We start from the raw sequence: 18,302 nt of genomic DNA on the forward strand, positions 1-18,302 counted from the left end.
GCATCATGTTAAACTTTAAAAAATCCAAAACGAGATCCTAAGGATTATCCTAATCAGTCCCCCACGGACTCAAAATTCTGAGGTTCACCGCCTGGTTGGAATTCAGACATCAGAAGAACGGAGAATGGTCATCCCATTCAGAGACACTTGCCTTAGGTCAAATCAACAGATCATTAGGGATCTAGCACGTTAGGCTAAGTTGTTTGTACATGGGTAAGTTATCAAATTTTTAAATTTATACAAAACACACCCCACAAAGGGGTATTCTATAAACTAGTTGAATTGCGTAAATATTGAATTAGAATAACCAATGAAACAAAGAAGATGAACCAGATAGGCTAATCAATTGAAATATTTAATAAATTTGAAATCATAATCAACAGAAATAAACGTAATTTTACTACTTCTAGTTACTCACAGAAACTTATAACTAAGTATGGCTGACTGCGCCAGTTTCAAACAACTTAACTACTCGGTGTAGTTTGAGGATGGTTGTTCATTTAAAATTTTAAATAAAGTCGCGAACTTGTGATTAATCAATGCATAATGTTGCAATTATTACCCTTTTAATATTTCGATGATTTTGGGCCCAATATGAGTTTAGCTCCCGCTGGGTGTTGGCCTATTGAACTGAGATCCTGAGGGTAGATAAAATTTAATTTCCCTAGACGCTAGACGTTGTTAGTTGTTACAAAATGTAACCTTCGTGTGGGGATGGAATTAACTTATACATTATTGGCGCTGTTTTTACGATTTTCCACCGGACGAACCTGGCCGCAAATTGGCGTTTGGTTAAGCGTACTACCTGGAATACTTTTTTTTTGCTGACCTGGATCTCCAAATGTGCTCAAGGAAAAAACTAAAAGGGGGACTACAAGGTCTTATACAATAAATGTTATTTGTTAACTGCAGCAGGAGCTTGTGTTTTGTGTAGGAATAAGAATTTGAGCGGAATTCTCTCTGTTTATACTCTTTAGAAAGACTATGATTGCCCTGAATAGAACCTTTTGATATGAATTTTAGTTGGGACATGTTCAAAAATTTAACTCTTTTGGTAAATTTTGGTGTCCCTGAAAAGGGTCGATGGTAGTACAGACTTAAAACCTTTGGAAGATGATGATGACGTGCAAATCGTACCGGACAGTCCCATATTCTTCAGTTCAATGATTGGGCACTCGCAAGAGTCCCGGTCCGTCTGCTGCTGGACATCAACTGGTGTCTGCGACAGGTTGGAAGGCCTGCTGAATACAAGTGTCCAACCAGCTAAAGCTCCTCCCCTTTTTAGTTTTTCTCATTAAACTCCTTATCTCAACAAGTTGGTAATGTATGATCCTGTGTCACGTCATGGTCATGCCTGTTCAGATAAATTTGTACTTTTATATATTTTCTCTACTTCACTAAATCAAACGAGTAGAAATAAGAAGGGATCTTGTTTACGCGCTAGAATAATTGAAAATTCGATAAATATTTAATCGAAATCTTTAGTTAATCGAATAATTGGGCAATTTCATGTTTTTTGTGGTCCTTCGAAAATGTCGAACAGCAAAATTGCAACCAGCAAGTGTAACCCAAGAACCAAAAGCGGTGCGATGCTAGTTTTCATTGCTATGATGACGACTGAATTAAGGGGGTGAAAGTCAATTCTCTTCATCGATTTCCAGTGTTCACTCGGCTGTCGACAAAAGCGGGCCACTCTCGATGTGTGCCACGCGATCGTCTGTTTTCTCGGCAGCAACCATTGTGTGGTCCTCCTCTTTGTTCTTCATAAGCAGTTCTTTCGGTCGATGCGTCGTCGACTTTGGAAAGCAACCGTTTAGTGATGAGTGTGTGAGTGCTGACCATGTGTTGCGTCCATTGCTGCAATGGAAGCGCTCTGACTCCCGTTGGCGAATCTACCATACATTGAAACCACTGGAAGCGGCTCCCGTTCTGGTGAAGGAGGCTTATTGGATAGCGGAAGATAAATTGTTCATTGTGTTGTTCTTTTAACTATAGTTTTAAGATGTATTGTATAGTGACCAAGAATCCTCGGCTCTGTAAAGTTAATTTGTTGGAGCCTTATCAAATAAAATAAATAAATTAATTCAGCGATTTCCTCTTTTGTAACCATGGCTTTACTAACCCATTTTGAACTATTTCTGCTTTGCTCTTCTATCATCCAGAACAACAAACGTATCAATGAATGTGTTGTCATCGATTAAGAGAATTGTTAAAAATCACTTGTTCCAAGTTTGGTTACAAGATTACAATTCTGGAGACCTTTTTGTGTGGTCGTTGGGGGCGTGTGGTTCTGAATATAGCGATGAGTGTGCAAAATGTTACGCAATTGCATCCTCCCTAATCGCACACGCCCATAGATCGGAGGCGAATGCCACTTCGACTGGTTTCGTATACTAACGACTCTCAGATGAGAGTGTTGGGGAAGCAGCAATGCTACATCGACATGTTTCGTCTAGAAACGATTATCTGATGGCTGTGTTGGGGAAGGAGCATATGCATGTACGTTATTGGTGAATTTGTTAGTTATTTCGACGCTTTTGGACAATGCTTGACATTTACCACTTTTTCAATAGTTTCTTGTTGAAAATAAACAGTCGGAAGCATTGTGATGCGTGGAAATATTTCTGATCGAATGGTGATAAAATTATTGAAATTGGTCCAGGGGCTGCTTAGTTATTAACGTTCAAAATCTTTCATAATTTCGTTACATGTTCCATTTTCTTTTTTCACAAAGTGTACCCCCATATAGAATTCAATCCTATGTCAAAAATATAATGGGATTAAAGACAAGTGTTTCATGTGTATGAAACGCTAGGGGCTGAAAATGTTTGTCCCTAGCGTTGAGTTCGAAAACAGTCAGAATACAATTTCTAATGCTGAAAAAATTGCCATGCCAAGAACCTCTTCTCGTATCATGCAGTAAGATCGAGGTTAGAAACGAATCATGAACTTGCTGAAACCTTTAAACGATTAAGCAACCCTTTTTTGTAGATTTATATTTCGAATGGTTGCAGTTTCATTCGCCATACCATACCGATATAACTTGAATAGTTGATGTACCAGCAATCAACATTTCAGAAATGTTGAAGCCGTCACGAGGTCTTATTATTTTGTCCGGTACTGTAGTTGTATTTGTTAACTATCTATATGTTTCTGAAGAACTGTAATTGGGCACTTGATTTCAGAGTAATACATGATTTAACCGGAATTTTTTTCAATGTATGATAGATCACAATAATTTCTAAAAAAAAGACTTGAATCGTCTCATACTATTTTTTAATAAAATGTCAAAATTATCTGTTCAAAGAGTACCTTGGACCACCTATTAGGCCACTACCGGATGTTTTGGAATACCATGGTCCAATTTTCGATCGGACAGTTCATGGACATGCGACACATCAAATCACGATGTAAATCTAAGAGAGCTTTTTATATACGCTTTGATCTCTTGATTCTGAACAACATAGAAAAAATCGCAAGGTTCTAGCACAATTTTTATAATGTGGCCACTTTATCGGTCAATCCAGATTATCCGGTGAACCAGGATATGGCCACCATATTCCAAAATATGTATTCCAAGTTAAATACGCTTTTATCTCTTGATTTTGAACAACATAGAAAAAATCGCAAGGTTCTAGGACATTTTTAATAATGTGGCCACTTTATCGGTCGTTCCGGATCCTCCTTTAGGCCAGTAGAGTTTTCCTGAGGGCGTATACACCATATATACTTAGTACTATCAATTTCCATTAATATACGTTAAGTAAAGTCTAAAATTATGTCGATAGATAGTGGCATTTCCTACATTACCGGGAACTCGAGTTGATCCCGGTATCTATCTCGATACTCAAAAGTCTCCGGCCAATGCCACCACCAATCGATTCAGGAGAGTTTTTCCTTTGAGAATATGTTGACATGTTGACTGAAACCGTTTGGCAGCTGGGATATTCAATTTAGTCGTGGTTTTGTCATTTTTTGCCCACTGTGCACTCCTTCACAGTTTTAGCATAATGGCATGGTGCCAGATCGGATCAGAACAAAGGGTTTTCTTTGTGGCTTTTAATGAAGGATAGCAATCGGTTCTGCAGGCCCTCTTTCTGGTAAATCTGCTTGTTGATTGTGCCTGTAGTGACGAAAGATTTACTCTTTCGGCCAGACGTGCAAATTGCTTGCGAAATAAAGTATTTTTTTGGGAAATTTCGACGCTTTCGTCCTGAAATACTCAACTGAAGCATTTTTGGCCATAGCAGAATAGAAAGCCAACACTGGAAGCTGTTTGAAATCCTCCAAGACATAAGTTTCATCGTCCATAACAACGCATGAAAACTTCGTCAAATATTTGCAGTCCAAACGTCGAGCCCGTAATTTTGCTATCAAATTCTGTTTGTCGTTGCGGTTTGGAACTGTTTTTACTTTATAAGACTTCAGCCCCAAACGCTGTTTTGATTTTTGGACAAAACCAGATGACATTCAGAGTTGGTTGGAAATGCTGACATGAAGGTTTAGTATGATAATTTATTAGCTAGAGAATGATAATTTATTAGCTAGAAGAGGGTAGGTGGATAGTTCCATTAGAGTACGGCTGTATGAAAATTGTATAGAAGTTGAAAATGAGCGAAGGGCCATTAATGCGACAGTATAAAGTCAAGCGCACATCTTTTGCCTAACCCGTACGATGTACGCGGAGACTTGAAGTATGTCTTCAAGTCTACAGGCAAAAGATGTGCGTCCTCCTTTTGCTCATAACTGACTGCGGCTGTGGAATAGTTCTAGCAACGTTTCATCACTACCTAAAGCCCCACGTTGCGAGAGCATTTCCAGTCGATGGTGTGTTATAATTCAATAATTGCATTAGAATTATTCTACTTTACCCAACTATTGTGTTGCTCGTCACGTGACATTCTTATTTTACGAGCCACCGTTCGAACAGAGAGATCCGGGTTTTCCTTCAATATCCTCTTCACCATGCGGTCCACGACAGGATCAGCACTTAAAATGTTTTCATCACTTCCCCGGTTTCCTCTCGACCGTCAAACGTTCCGAAAATGATTTGACAAGTCAGGATTTGCATTCCGTCCGTACAAAATCCGCTCGCGCACGTGTTTCTTATTCGTGGACATCTTGAACTCTAAACATGGAGTCCATCTGGATAATTCCAAAAACGAATCCATGGGCGATCTCAGCGAACTTTTGGAACGTGGAACAGAGATCCTTGTGATGAAATACTTCAGTACTTGCAAACATTTCATTCCTAGGGAAACTAAGTCTGAAAGAAAAGCATTTTAAAGAATTTTTGACCTGACATGTTATGAAATCCATTTTTTAAATAGGCCTATCAACTCACCCCTACACCAAAGAGCTCTCATCAAGAGCCCCCTGCGCTCTTGATGAGAGCATTACCATGGTAATGGACTCCTCGTTAAGATAAGATAAGATTATTTGAAAATAAATAGAAGAATTAGAAGGAATAGTAACATATGCTGATAATTTGGAGGTGCGTGTGATGAGCTATCTGTATAACACACAAAGTTAATAATGTTGGGATGTTACCAGTGGAGCTAAGTTCCTTTAAAGGGATCCCTTACATATAAATATAAATGATTCAAAATATTTATATATACATCTTAATAGTGAGTGTAATACAATGATAAAAATCAGGGTAATTCTTAAAATATAGTTTACAAATGTATATCAAGAGTTATCATTATTTTTTCTTGTGTTATGTTGTTTCAAACTGGTGTTAAATAACAAACGATTGTTCAAATTATTCAAGCGTTCCGGAAGTACGTTATATACAGATGGACCATAAAAGGAGATTCGTATTTGACCAAGGCGTGTAAATGCCCTTGAACGAATTGAATTATTTGCATACCGAGTGTTGTGCTCATGATTTGCGATCTCTAAGATGAGGTTACGATGCATGTTCGGGTTTTTAGCGTATCGTATATAAACAAGCAAGACTGCAATTTACGCAAGCTACGTAATGGGAGAATACTGTGTAAAGTTGGAAAGTAGAATACAATTGCCGTAGGCGAAAAAATATTTTTACGCATCGATTTTGCAATACTTAAAGCTTTTTCATCTTAGTTTTGTAAGCATGTCCCCCAAAAAATGATTAGATAATGCAAGTGAGAGTGTATACAACCCTGATAAAACGTTAGAAGCGCACTACTAGGCACAAATTTGCTATCACGATACATTAAGCCACAAAGAGACGAAATTTTCCTTTGGACGTGTTCTATATGATCACCCCAAGAGAGCGTAGGATCTAACGTCAAACATAAGTATTTGAAACTGGATACTTTTTCTACTACTTTAGATCCAATTGACGGACTATTGTGCGGAAGAATTGTTTTCCTTGGTGAGTGGAACACCATATATTTAGTCTTGGATAAGTTTAATGAAAGTAAATTTGTATCAAAGTATCCCATGAGAACTTGCAGATCATCGTTTATGCATGAAACAATAGATAAAGAATAATGATTAGGGCAAAAGAGTGCTGTATCGTCCGCAAATAATTTGGCTATTCCTTTAAGAGGTAAATTTCCAATATCGTTGATGTAGATCAGAAATAAGAGGGGCCCAATATTACTTCCTTTAAGAAGTCTTACGTTTACTGGCCGGTGTGAGCTCTGTACATCTTTCAGGACTACAAACTGTTGCCTATCACTTAAATAACTACAAATAATGTCATTTGCCAGTCCACGTATGCAATAGAAATCTAATTTTTGCGAAAGAATATTATGATTAAGAGTATCGAACGCCTTCTTTAAATCTACAAAGAAGCCTCCAACGATACATTTATTAACAATTTGATTCAATAAAAAATCGACAAGCTCAACTATTGCCGCATAAGTACTACTTCCTTTCCTAAACCGGTATTGGAATTTATACAAAACGTTAAATTTGTTACAGAATTTTACAAGTCTATTAACTATCCATTTCTCATAAAAATTATTGACAGTAGAGAGCGTGGAAATGGGACGATAATTGCAAGGGTCAGATGCATCAACAGCTTTAAAAACAGGCACCACTTTTGCCACTTTGAGACAGCCAGGGTATCTCCCATGCTTCAATATGCAAAGCCCTGTAAAGATATTTGAAAATGTATTCAGGTTATGTTTAATGACACTTGCTGTAATATTATCAGGTCCACAGCTTGTTTTTAACATTTAAATCACTTATTAAAGACGATACCTCCACCTCCATGGACCCGTCCTTAAAACTCACTGACATAGCAGTCAAAGTTAATTGAACTTTTGATCACAGTTCACGAAATCCTATTGTTTACGCTAACCGTTCTTAAATCCTGTCCATAACCTTCTTAATGCATTGGGCAAAATTTACACAGTGCTCCCAGGGCAAAAATAACCCCAGGAAGGTCAAGTTTGCTCAATTTCAATATCAACTCAAGTCAACGGCTCTGCTACTTCTTAAAATTGATGACTCGATTGATACAATGATTTTTCGTTTCCCAGAAATCAATATTCAATTATCTCCCCAACATGATGGTTGCTTTTTGCACGCTTCAATAAGTCTGTTATTTCGCAATTTCTGCCAACATAAAACTAGCCAACCAGAAGTCGCCTCGTTACGTCGCTAGTCAAAGTGATACTGTTTTGTTTTTCCCCGTCCCATTTTATGCAAAGAAGAATTCCACCTGTAATCCATCTCACACGCAAGTGGGGCCCTGAATTAAATATGAGCCCAAGTTATGCATACCGGGAAAAATCCCAACCCCAAGCTAATCGGCACAGGCAGGCACGGAACAACATCGTACAAAAATCCAGATAACCCACTAAAAAGCATTTCCCGGTTCCGATTAAAGCTAGAAAAACAACAACAGCAACCGACTGGTGTGTGAAGACACGGTTGGGACTAAGCCGGCACAAAAACAAGATTTTATACTAAAAACGTCAACCGGTGGCACCTCTCGTGAGGGATCGGTTTCTCCTACTTTTGTTTTTTTTTTTTGCTATATTGCTATCGCCGCAAAACGGAACTCTAAGGCGAAAGAAAAGCGCTTAAGCTAACATCCTTAAAGGAAATTCTCCGGAGAGCTACCCCCTCCTCTACCGCTTTTGTTGTCACCGGACAGAAAAAAAGCGAAAGTGAATCTCGTTTTCCTTTTACTCCACTCTGCGAATCGATTCCGGCGAAAGCCGGGACCGCGAACGTTCCCAGTGACATAATATGAATAAAGAGATGTAATCAGTTTACCACTTACGCGCGGAAGGCTCTCGAAAACTGAAACGCGATCCATGTTGTTCAACTATCAGAACCGTTCGCCCGACTTTCAAACTACGTAAGAGTGGCAACATTTTTTTTTTTTGATGCGCAAGGTAAAGTTTTCCATTCGACCAGAAGCCTAAATTCTCGGAAGTGTTTGGAAAATTCTCAGCCCCGTCTTTTTCCGAGAAATACTCCAAGCCCAATTATGAGCAAAGCTGCCCACGGGGGGTTGAAGAAGAGAAAGAGGGACCATTTCCAAGAACCTGGAGGTCTACCTGACTTTGCTCTCTCCCGGGAGGCTGTCGGTGTTTAGAATCAGGCAATCTGCCATCCGACCTCTCAAGTGCCCCCCCATTTTCGTTTACTTGGTAAAACAGTAGACAATTATGCGTGGCCATGGAAAAGTTTTCATGAATTACAGCCTTGCTGCGCCCTGAAAATTGTTTACATCAACTACCGAAAACAGCTACGTGAGGCGTTTCGGAGTTTCGGCAAAGATGGACAAGGTGGCAACAGACATTTATTTTCCACAGATTGATTCAGGTTGAGGACTGCGGATGGTTGTTGCTTCTTCCCAGAATATGATTGGCCATTTCGAGCTTCGGTAGTCAATGGAAAGTTCAGTGCTGACCTTTTTCTCAATTCGTTTATTTTATAGACTCAAATGTCGTAAAAAACAACCCAACGGAGTCGGGTAACAATAAATATTAAATATTCAAAAATTCAAATAATTATGAGTTCTTCTTCGTGGGCGGTGTCTTGACTGTGGTTTTTTTTCCCGGGGTAAGGTTTAAGCTGAATTAAAACTGTCAGATTTGCGTTTGGTATGGCTTTTATCAATATTCATATTGAAGATCTCTCTTAGCTCAGTCGGTAAAGACGCAGCTACAAAGCAAGACCATGCTGGACGTGGCTGGGTTTGATTCCCGGTCCAATCTAGGAATTCTTCGGATTGGAAAATTTCTCGACTTCCCTGGGCATAGAGTATGATTGTACTTGGCACACAATTATACTAATTCAAAAATGGTACAGGTATCGAAAGATCTCGATTAATAACTGTGGAAGTGCATCTAGATGCGAAGAAGAAGAAAGAAGAGCTCCGTCATTCGAACGTTGCTTGATTTTGTGTTAAATTCATTATAAGGATATTTTCGAATTTACTAAATTGTTTCTTCAGAACTCATCGATGCATCCCTGGATATATTTGTAAATTTGTGAAATATTTGCAAAGGGGACTCAACTCTGCACATCTCAATCTGTGCCGAATTCTTTATCAGTGCCGAAAGCCGTGCCCCGCGTTGTGCCGAATGTGCAGAAGTGTGGCCATCAAGCAGTCGGTCTAAGTACCCTATGAGTTTGGTAACCCTGCAGTTATGACTTTTGGGCTAGTTTGTTTACATTGTCAAGTTCTCACGGATTTACAAATAGTTCGAGAATTTGTGTGCATATTGCATAGTGAATACGAGGGTAATCACTGTGCCTGTCCTGTTTATAAGTAAATCCAACATCAAATAACATGCATGTGAGTCTTTTTTTTTTGTAGAACATTCATTCCTCTTGGTTCAACGATGCCAAACGAATGAGAATATTGACCTACGCTAGATCGTCGGCAATTACTGAAAATTTTAGCCAGTATTACGTTGAACCTCGAGGTTCAGCCTCTTCACGAGAAGGAGAAGGGTGCCTGATGGCAGAAACTGTCCATTCATGAGAAGAAAGTTCTGTACCGAGCATCATTCTGGTAGACTGGCAAGTAGAAGATGTGCCTCTACATTATCATCGTGCTATTCGGGCAATGATACAATCTAGAAATAACGAAAGATTCGATCTAAAATTCCCACCGGCGATAGTAGAAGCAGCAATAGACCTTCAGTAACTGACTGATTGGTGGACCATCAATCATACCGAGTGGTTCTCCTTGAGAAACTCCTGTCGTTGTGCACCGGATTCTGACATCATTCATCAATGTTGAAATTGAAAATTAATTCTGCAATTCTCTTTACCTATACATTTAGCTTTGGGTCCGGATACCTTCGCCACCTGGGACCTATTCTGCGCGGCATGGTGACTCTGACTAATTTATTTGGGTTTCCCCCAAAACATAACTATGGACATCCCTCAAATACCCTGTAGACTTTCCTTAGAGGTCCATCTCCCAAAAGGCATAAGGGCACGGAGAGTCTTGTCAATTGTGCAATCTTTTATTGTGATTTGGGACAACCTCGAAAAAAAAGTAAGTGTTTGTATCCAAGACACGACCGTAGATTTGACGTAGAATTACGTGCTCGGTATCAATATCCGGTGACTGTGTTAGGGAAACCACTTTTGACGTAGGACTCTGTCTGTGATTTCTATATGGGGGTACACTTTGTGAAACCGAAAATGGAACATGTAACAAAATTATGAAAGATTTTGAACGCTAATAACTCGGCTGCCTCTGGACCAATTGAAATAATTTTATCACCAATCGATCAGATATATTTCGACGCATCTGTTAAATTTAAGACTTTATCGTTTTTTTTTTCGGAATGTCACTGTTGAAAATTGCCCGAATGTGCAACTGTTCCTTTGATATTTAAAATTATTACCGATTGCCTGCGAAACGCGATTTCCCTAACACAGATTTCAAAGTTGAATTCCATCCGGTCTCACCAAACGGTGTTTATTCATATTATTATTTACGTTGTGCGGGGTGGTGTTCTCCAGTACACAACGAAAGGCTGCATGCAAGCAGCGACCTGCAGCCCATATGAGCATCCATAGAAGGAGGAAGAGCACCGCTATTGATCGGATTCAGTAGCTTTTCGTGAGTTGCTGTGGGCCATCTATGTCAAGCACGTCATACTAAAGAGTATGATCAGAGAGAACCCCGCTCAAATTCCTATTCCTACACAAAACACAAGCTTCTGCTGCAGTTAACAAATAAGATTTATTCTATAAGACCACGTAGTCCTACTTCACCATTGCGTACAACCCCATAGGGCTGTCCCTTGTAGTTTTTACCATGACAAAATTACGCATTTTCGTGCAAAAATCGCACAGAATTGTCGGTTTATTCAATAGATAATAAAAAAAGTGTAAATTGATTGGAGGAATTCCTTGCTAAAAATTTTTTAATCACGAGGCATTCGCAATCAGTCATATAAATTCGAGATATTTTGCTTTTTATAGCGTCCTGGAGAAAACCTTACCTTAACTCCAAGTGTTTCTGATTAATTTTCAAGGTCATGTGGTATTCGGTCCTTGTTAGAATTTTGATGTATCTCATCAATACTGTTACGCATTTGACCAGAACAGTTTGGTTGCTAGGTACATAATCAAAGAGCTTTGAAGGTGATGTGGTTGGCAGCAAGACGAGCGAATGTTCTATGAAAATTAAATCTTCAACAACAAAAATGTATGGTGGTCCGAAAAAGAACCGTTTTGTCGTGATGGTTGAGAAATGCTGATCTATTAAGGTGTTCAACACAGATGATGATGGTGAGTTGTATGTTGTTTGGAAATATGGTGACACGCTTGGCATAGATGGCTCACAGCGACTCACGAAGAGCTACTGAATTCGATCAGTTGCGGTGCGGCTTCTTCCTCCTTCTTCGGTTAATGGACGCTCATGTGCGCTGCAGCTCGCTTCTTGCGGGCAGCCTTTCGTTGTGTACTTGAGAACAATGTTCAACGCCACGCACCGAAAGCACAGCTGCTGATACTGCTGATGACGACCGACCGGACCGGTTCGGTTCGGTGAGACCAGATGGAATTCGATTTTGAAATCTGTGTTAGGGAAGCCGCTTTTTGCAGGCGGTGATAATTTCGATCACCATTGCAACAGTTCGACATTTGTTTAATTTTCAATAGTGACCTATTGAAAATTTATAAATTTTTCATTCCAGCAGGTTCGTAGAAAAAATTCCAATCGATTAGCTTGTTTGGAATTGAAATCCATCCGCTATTGACAGAGTTATATGTGGTCAAAACCTGACCACTTTTCGTAACGCGGTCGATTTTGTTTTTTTTTTAAATTGCACCTCCAATATGTTGCCGAAAGACGTAATCCTACGTCAAAATTAAACTGAAAAAAATGTCCAGCTTACTTTGAATTTGACAAGGTAGTAAACCTTAGCATCGCTTTTCAAAATGTGAACACAAAGCAGTGATGCCGTTTTATATTATAATCTGTGTCATACTTGTCATCATGTGCTCTAACATTCCGATCAGTATGCTACGAAGTGCTTCGGCACAGTGTGCATAAAAGATTATCCCTTGAGTATTTGCATAAAGTCTGCACAATTACTTTTACTTTCAGGATTTCCCTCAATAATCTTATCACTCTGTCCAGTATTCCCTTGAAATTGTCTCCAGGAATTCTGTGCAGAACACTTTTGGAGTTCCTGCCAGAAAATTCATCATCTTGAGAATGTGTTTATTCTCATCTTAATTTTCTTAAGAATACGCTTGGAATACATGTCGCAAATATTTTAACATCTCATTTATAATGAAGAAGCGCTTTTCCCAAAATTCGTTTGGATATATTCTCAGAAATCTTCTCAAAACGCCCTTAGTATCTTAGAATTAGGTCGGAATTCTCTTGAAACTCTCCAGCAAACCGGGAAAACTCAGAGAATGCTATGGCAGAAGCGGAAAACATCAATTAACCTTAATATATGTTCATTCAAATTATAAGTTGTATTATATTTATTATGATCGCAGTGGTTTTATGTCCCGAACAGAAGACTACAAAATTATTTGTTATAAACCCTTTGAACTTTTCTCGTACCTAGAAATTCTCTTCGAAATTCTCTTAAACATATCCTTGATATTTGCTTGGAATCCTTCGTAGAATTCCTTTAATATTATCCTAATCCTAATATTATTAAATTTTGAAATTATTCTCAGAAAACCATTTTAATTTTCATTTGTAATGCTATGAATTCTCGTCAAAATCGTTTCCTCACGATCCCCATAAAATTGTCATCAGAATTCTCTTTGATTTTCTTTTCACAACTCCTATGGAATTATTCTATGAATTATCGAGAAATGCAATTCAGAACTTCCTTTCCTCTCCCCATAAATTTCTATGAATTCATCTCAGAATTCCTTAGGACACTATATCGGACTTATTTTGGATTTCTAGTCAGAACTCCCTTAGGATATTTACCAAAAAAATGTGGTAATTCTTCTCGGCATTTCTTTTGACTTAACATTTTACCACACACCATCGACTGGAAATGCTTTCGGCAACTGTGGGCTTAAGGTAGTGTTGAAACGTCGCTAGAACTATTCCACAGCCGCAGGCAGTATTTGAGCAAGGTCAGACGCACACTTTATGCCTGTAGATTTGAAGACATACTGCAAATCTCCGCGTACATCGTACGGGTTAGGCAAAGAGTGTGCGTTTGACTTGCACTGTCGCATTAATGGCCCTCTAACGGAACTATCTACCTAACCTCTTCTAAACACCATTCTCTAGCTAATAAATTATCACACTAAAGCTTCATGCTAGATAGCATTTCCAACCAACTCTCCTTTTGAATTATTCTCATAAAAATTACATACAATTAGAGTTCTATAGAAATTGCAGATCCTTGAACACCTTCTAGAACTAAAATAGTTGTGTTTTTTGAACACTCCGAACACGATGCCTCCGGTATAATGGCAAACTGGCAACGTTTAAAAAATCACACGATGAAAAACGTCTTCTTTTGCCAGGTTGTTTCTTCATCGTCTTCTATTTTTTCTCCTTGACTAGTCTTCGTCATCCATGTTCCGGTTTGCTCCGCCGTGCTCCTCTGCTGCGCTCGATTTTTCCATTCTCCTTTGCGGTTCCTCGTCTTCTCTTTTCCTTTCCTCCTTCTAATTATGTCTTCTTTACACCTCCTTCGGATTTTCTTAGCTTTGCCGTTTTTTTTTCATTTTCTTTCCTTCCCATATACTTCTTCTGCTTCACCTTCTTCTATATAACTATTCACCTTTTCTCGCTTTGGTACATTTCCATTTTCCAACAACTTTCTTCCGCTCCATCTTTTTTCATCGTCATCCTCACATGTCCTGTATTTTCTTTTACACTTTTCTTCGTCAGCGTCCGTTCCTTTATCCTCTTCATCTTCTTTCGTTATCCTCTTCATCACCTTCCGTAATTCTCTTCATCTTCCTCCGTTATCCTCTTCATATTCGCCTTGATTTCTACTCCTACATCTGCTTTCCTTCTCCGATACTTCTTCTGCTTAATCTGCTTCATCCGCGTCTTCACCTTTTCCCGCTTTCTTCATTAACTGTCGCACATTTTCAACTTTCTTCCGTTTCATATTCTTCTGTTTCCTCTGATGTATCAAATTTATGTATTCATGTCTGAAAGCATTGAAAAAATATCCTTCTCAAAACAATTTTTCAAAGGATATGAATCATTCTGCGGCTGAAAGTATCGGTAAATGGGTACATACAAAATAATCTTTAAAATAATAAATCAAAGAATTTCAACATTTGTTAAAAAGAAACATGCCTCTCACTACTTGAAATTAACATTTTTTTTTAACATGTTTAATTATCCTTATTCACTTTCCAGAATCGTGAAATTTTATTTCCCCAAACCCGGGATTGTGAAAACCGGCGAAAAGTGGAAGTTAGAAACTTCCGGGCAGTTTCATAGATTTTAGACAATGTGCGAGAACTTTCAGGGAAGTTCCATTAATTTTACGAAATCTGCAGGAACTTTACAGAATGTGCCAAACTTTCGGGGGAATTTAAAGTTCCTTAGGAAAGCTAGTTAAAAGTTCAATTAATATCAGGAAAATTTGGGAAGCATTGGAGATGTTCATATAATTTTTGGGAAAATTAAAAGAAAATCAACGATGCCCGAGGAAGTTCACAGAAGTTTAGAAAACTTAAAACAAAGCGAACACATCACCAAATGTTCTCAGAAATTCACGGAAGTCCAGAGAATGTCAGGGAAGTTAAGGGACCATTCAGGTTCAATTTACTATGATACATTTTCCAAAAATTCAAAAGCAGTTTATTGGTTGCATCATTTCAGATTGACAAAAAAAAATACTCGCGTCATATTATGTAAAATTGCAAAAAGAATAAAATAGCGCAAACTTTTTGCAATCTTAAATGATGCGTCGAAAAAACTGTGTTTTTTTAATTTTTCGAAAATGAATCATAGGGGAAATGGACGTAGGCCAACATTAGAGCCATTTCCCCTAGTCGATGATTGATCATTGATGATTGCATTTATTCTAATTTTATAAAAGTTAACTAAATTTTGATTAGAAACAAAATTCTGAAAATTTTTATCAAGAAAGTTTAATTGAATTCTAATTTTAAGGAGTCTCAGATAGTGCAGTTAGAAAATGCATGGTATTACATAAACAACATTCGGAAAAAAATATGCTAATTTTATTTCCAATTTTCTTCAAGTGCTTTCAATTATTTCCACTAGATCTCACCCTTTGTTTCTTATTTTAACACTAAATGATAAATTCCAGCATTATTTCAATTACATGTCTTGCACGAACACAAATTTTGACCAACACTGTAAATACTGCTATATACTGTTCAGCGATATTTCAGTAGATGAGGTGCCTTCTTAATACGCTCATGCCAAGCAATCTCATTGATTTGTTTGACTTCCGAAAGACTCCATCAAACGGGGATTATTTGTAATCAATATGACGACTGCTCTTTCTATGTTTTGGCCCCATTCTCGCCCCTCCTCAAATCGTTCCTCCGGCAGTTACATCACGACAACAACATCGTTTTCATCAATCCCATTAATGAATCGCCAAATTAATAACGTTTGCGTGATTTCCCTCTCGCCTTGCCGCAGAGAGAGAAAAAAAAATCCATTCCATCGTATTTCAAAAGAATTACACTACCACAAGGTCTCACAGAATTCAATCTAACAGAGATCTCCGTTTTCTTTTTCTTGTCTTCTTCCAGAAATGGCCGTGAAGCGCGGAACCGAGCGGAAAAGAACCGCCGCGACAAGCTCAATGGCTCGATACAGGAACTGTCGGGCATGGTGCCGCATGTGGCCGAATCGCCCCGCCGAGTGGACAAGACGGCGGTGCTCCGATTCTCCGCCCATGCCCTCCGGGTGGACTACGGTAAGGAAGAAGTCAAATTCGATGGAGGATTTTTTTTTTGTTATTTCTTCTAAGTTTATTGATTAATTTGTGCGAAGCAATAAAATCGCATCGAATGGGAGCGGGAAACCTCATTCGAGTGGGCTACCCCGTTCAGGGGAACGGTGCGGAACGGGTGCCGGTTGGTAATAATCTAAATAGTCGCGGGAATTTTCCAATGTTTGTACGAAATTGTGGAACGTTCGGAACGCAACGGAAACTTGGTACAATACCCGAGCAAAGCTGAAGATCAAATTGAAATCAAAATTTGCTGTTATGATGTAACTTATATTGAATACTCCAGTTGATCTCATTTTGGTTGACTTAACGGTTAACACAGCAAAAATGAGAGCAAAATTTTACACTGTTGAAGCAAACGGAAAACTAATCCTGCTTTCAATGAAATCAATTTGATTACTGATTTTGCATTCATAATGTTTAACTGAATACGGGCCTAGAGTAAATGGTTACCATTCATGTTTCTCAAGCTGAAAGACTTAGGCTCCAATCTCACCGCGGGCAAGTCACGAATGACCTAAAATGTGTTAAACAAATCAGATAAACGATAATCATTAGTTCAACGACAGATGAATTTCAATTAAATTTTAAACAAGACGTAAACAGCAGAACTTCAAGTTAAGTTGCTTTCATTTAAAACGTCTTGACTGCATAATGAAAGCACAATATGATATCAGACTTATGTCGCAACATTTGAAATCAAAATAAGTTTTCATTATGATAGGAACTGCACACTTTAATATCGATTTGCTTTCATTTTGTTAACCGACTTTGCTCGGGTAAGCTACCCCTGGTGGTAGCACACGTGGTTGTTCATACGCTACCCCTCCTCTGGTGTGGACAATGCACAGTGGTTATTAATATTAGAAGTTTATTCTTCAGGGAAATTTGGGATTTCCTGTTTATAAGAGGATAGAAACATTTTATATATTTGTTACATTTGGCTTGAATGCCATCAATGTGATCTTTAAACGTTAATTTTTGGTTTAGTACTAATCCAAGATATTTCACTTGGTTTGACCAGGAAATTGGAACTCCGTTCATAGTGACTATGTGACTACTACTAGGTTTCAAAATAGAGGCTTTAGGCTTATGTGGAAATAGTATAAGTTGAGTTTTGGATGCGTTGGGAGCAGAGCTGGCAAATGTCATGTACTCACGCGATATTTACAAAGATACTTCTGTCACTATCATTGGATGAGAAAACGATGATAGAGATTTTCTTCAAAATTTCATCGAATTTTTTATCATGACAGAACGTGATAGTGCTGTGATCATCGTGATTACTAGCTCATTTAATGCAATTAAAGTTACTTATACCGAGGAAATCTTAATAATGTATACCGATAACATACGGTTGTTTGCTTAAATTCATCTAAATCAGTTAGAAATGTTGATGTCAAAACCACATAAGAATGATTCTCATGAGTGCTTTATCATTGAAAAATGACAAGAAAGCTAATGCTAGGTAGTTTCGTCTCGTAATAGTGAGAGGATCTGTTTTCTCATCGTCACATGACGGCCGTAATATTTACCAGCTCTGGTTGGGAGAAAAGACTTCTTCCATTAGCGGAATTGCCTGTGTCATCGACGAACAAAGATTTGTGGCAACCCTGAGGCAAATCAGGGAGGTCCGAAGTGAAAATGTTATACAAAATAGGCCGAAGAATGCTACCCTGAGGAACTCCTGCTCCCGCAGGTAGTCGTTCAGATTTGGAATTTTGATAATTTACCAGCAGAGTTCTGTCAGTTAAATAATTTTGAACTAATTTCATAATATAGAGAGGAAAATTAAACTTTTTCAATTTAGCAATCAAACTTTCCTGCCAAACACTGTCGAATGCATTTTCTATGTCTAGAAGAGCAACTCCAGTTGAGCAGCCTTCAAAAGTGTTTGAACGAATTAAATTGGTAACTCTTAACAGTTGATGAGTA

The 18,302-nt window shown here is 38.4% G+C and overlaps 1 protein-coding gene across 9 annotated transcripts in view; it reads left to right on the plus strand.

The window, feature by feature from the left end:
- LOC135713046 (basic helix-loop-helix ARNT-like protein 1) overlaps positions 1–18,302 on the plus strand; it is a 288,167-nt gene that overhangs the window by 224,148 nt on the left and 45,717 nt on the right. For all 9 annotated transcript variants that reach the window (XM_065236128.1, XM_065236121.1, XM_065236123.1 and 6 more), the window contains one exon: positions 16,165–16,331. In XM_065236128.1, the coding sequence (XP_065092200.1) occupies positions 16,165–16,331 (167 nt within the window). The remainder of the gene's footprint in view (positions 1–16,164; positions 16,332–18,302) is intronic.

Source organism: Ochlerotatus camptorhynchus, unplaced genomic scaffold, assembly GCF_037179485.1.
Source record: "Ochlerotatus camptorhynchus isolate MF236.1 unplaced genomic scaffold, CSIRO-AGI_Acam_v1.1 ptg000530l, whole genome shotgun sequence".
NCBI classification, from domain to species: domain Eukaryota; kingdom Metazoa; phylum Arthropoda; class Insecta; order Diptera; family Culicidae; genus Ochlerotatus; species Ochlerotatus camptorhynchus.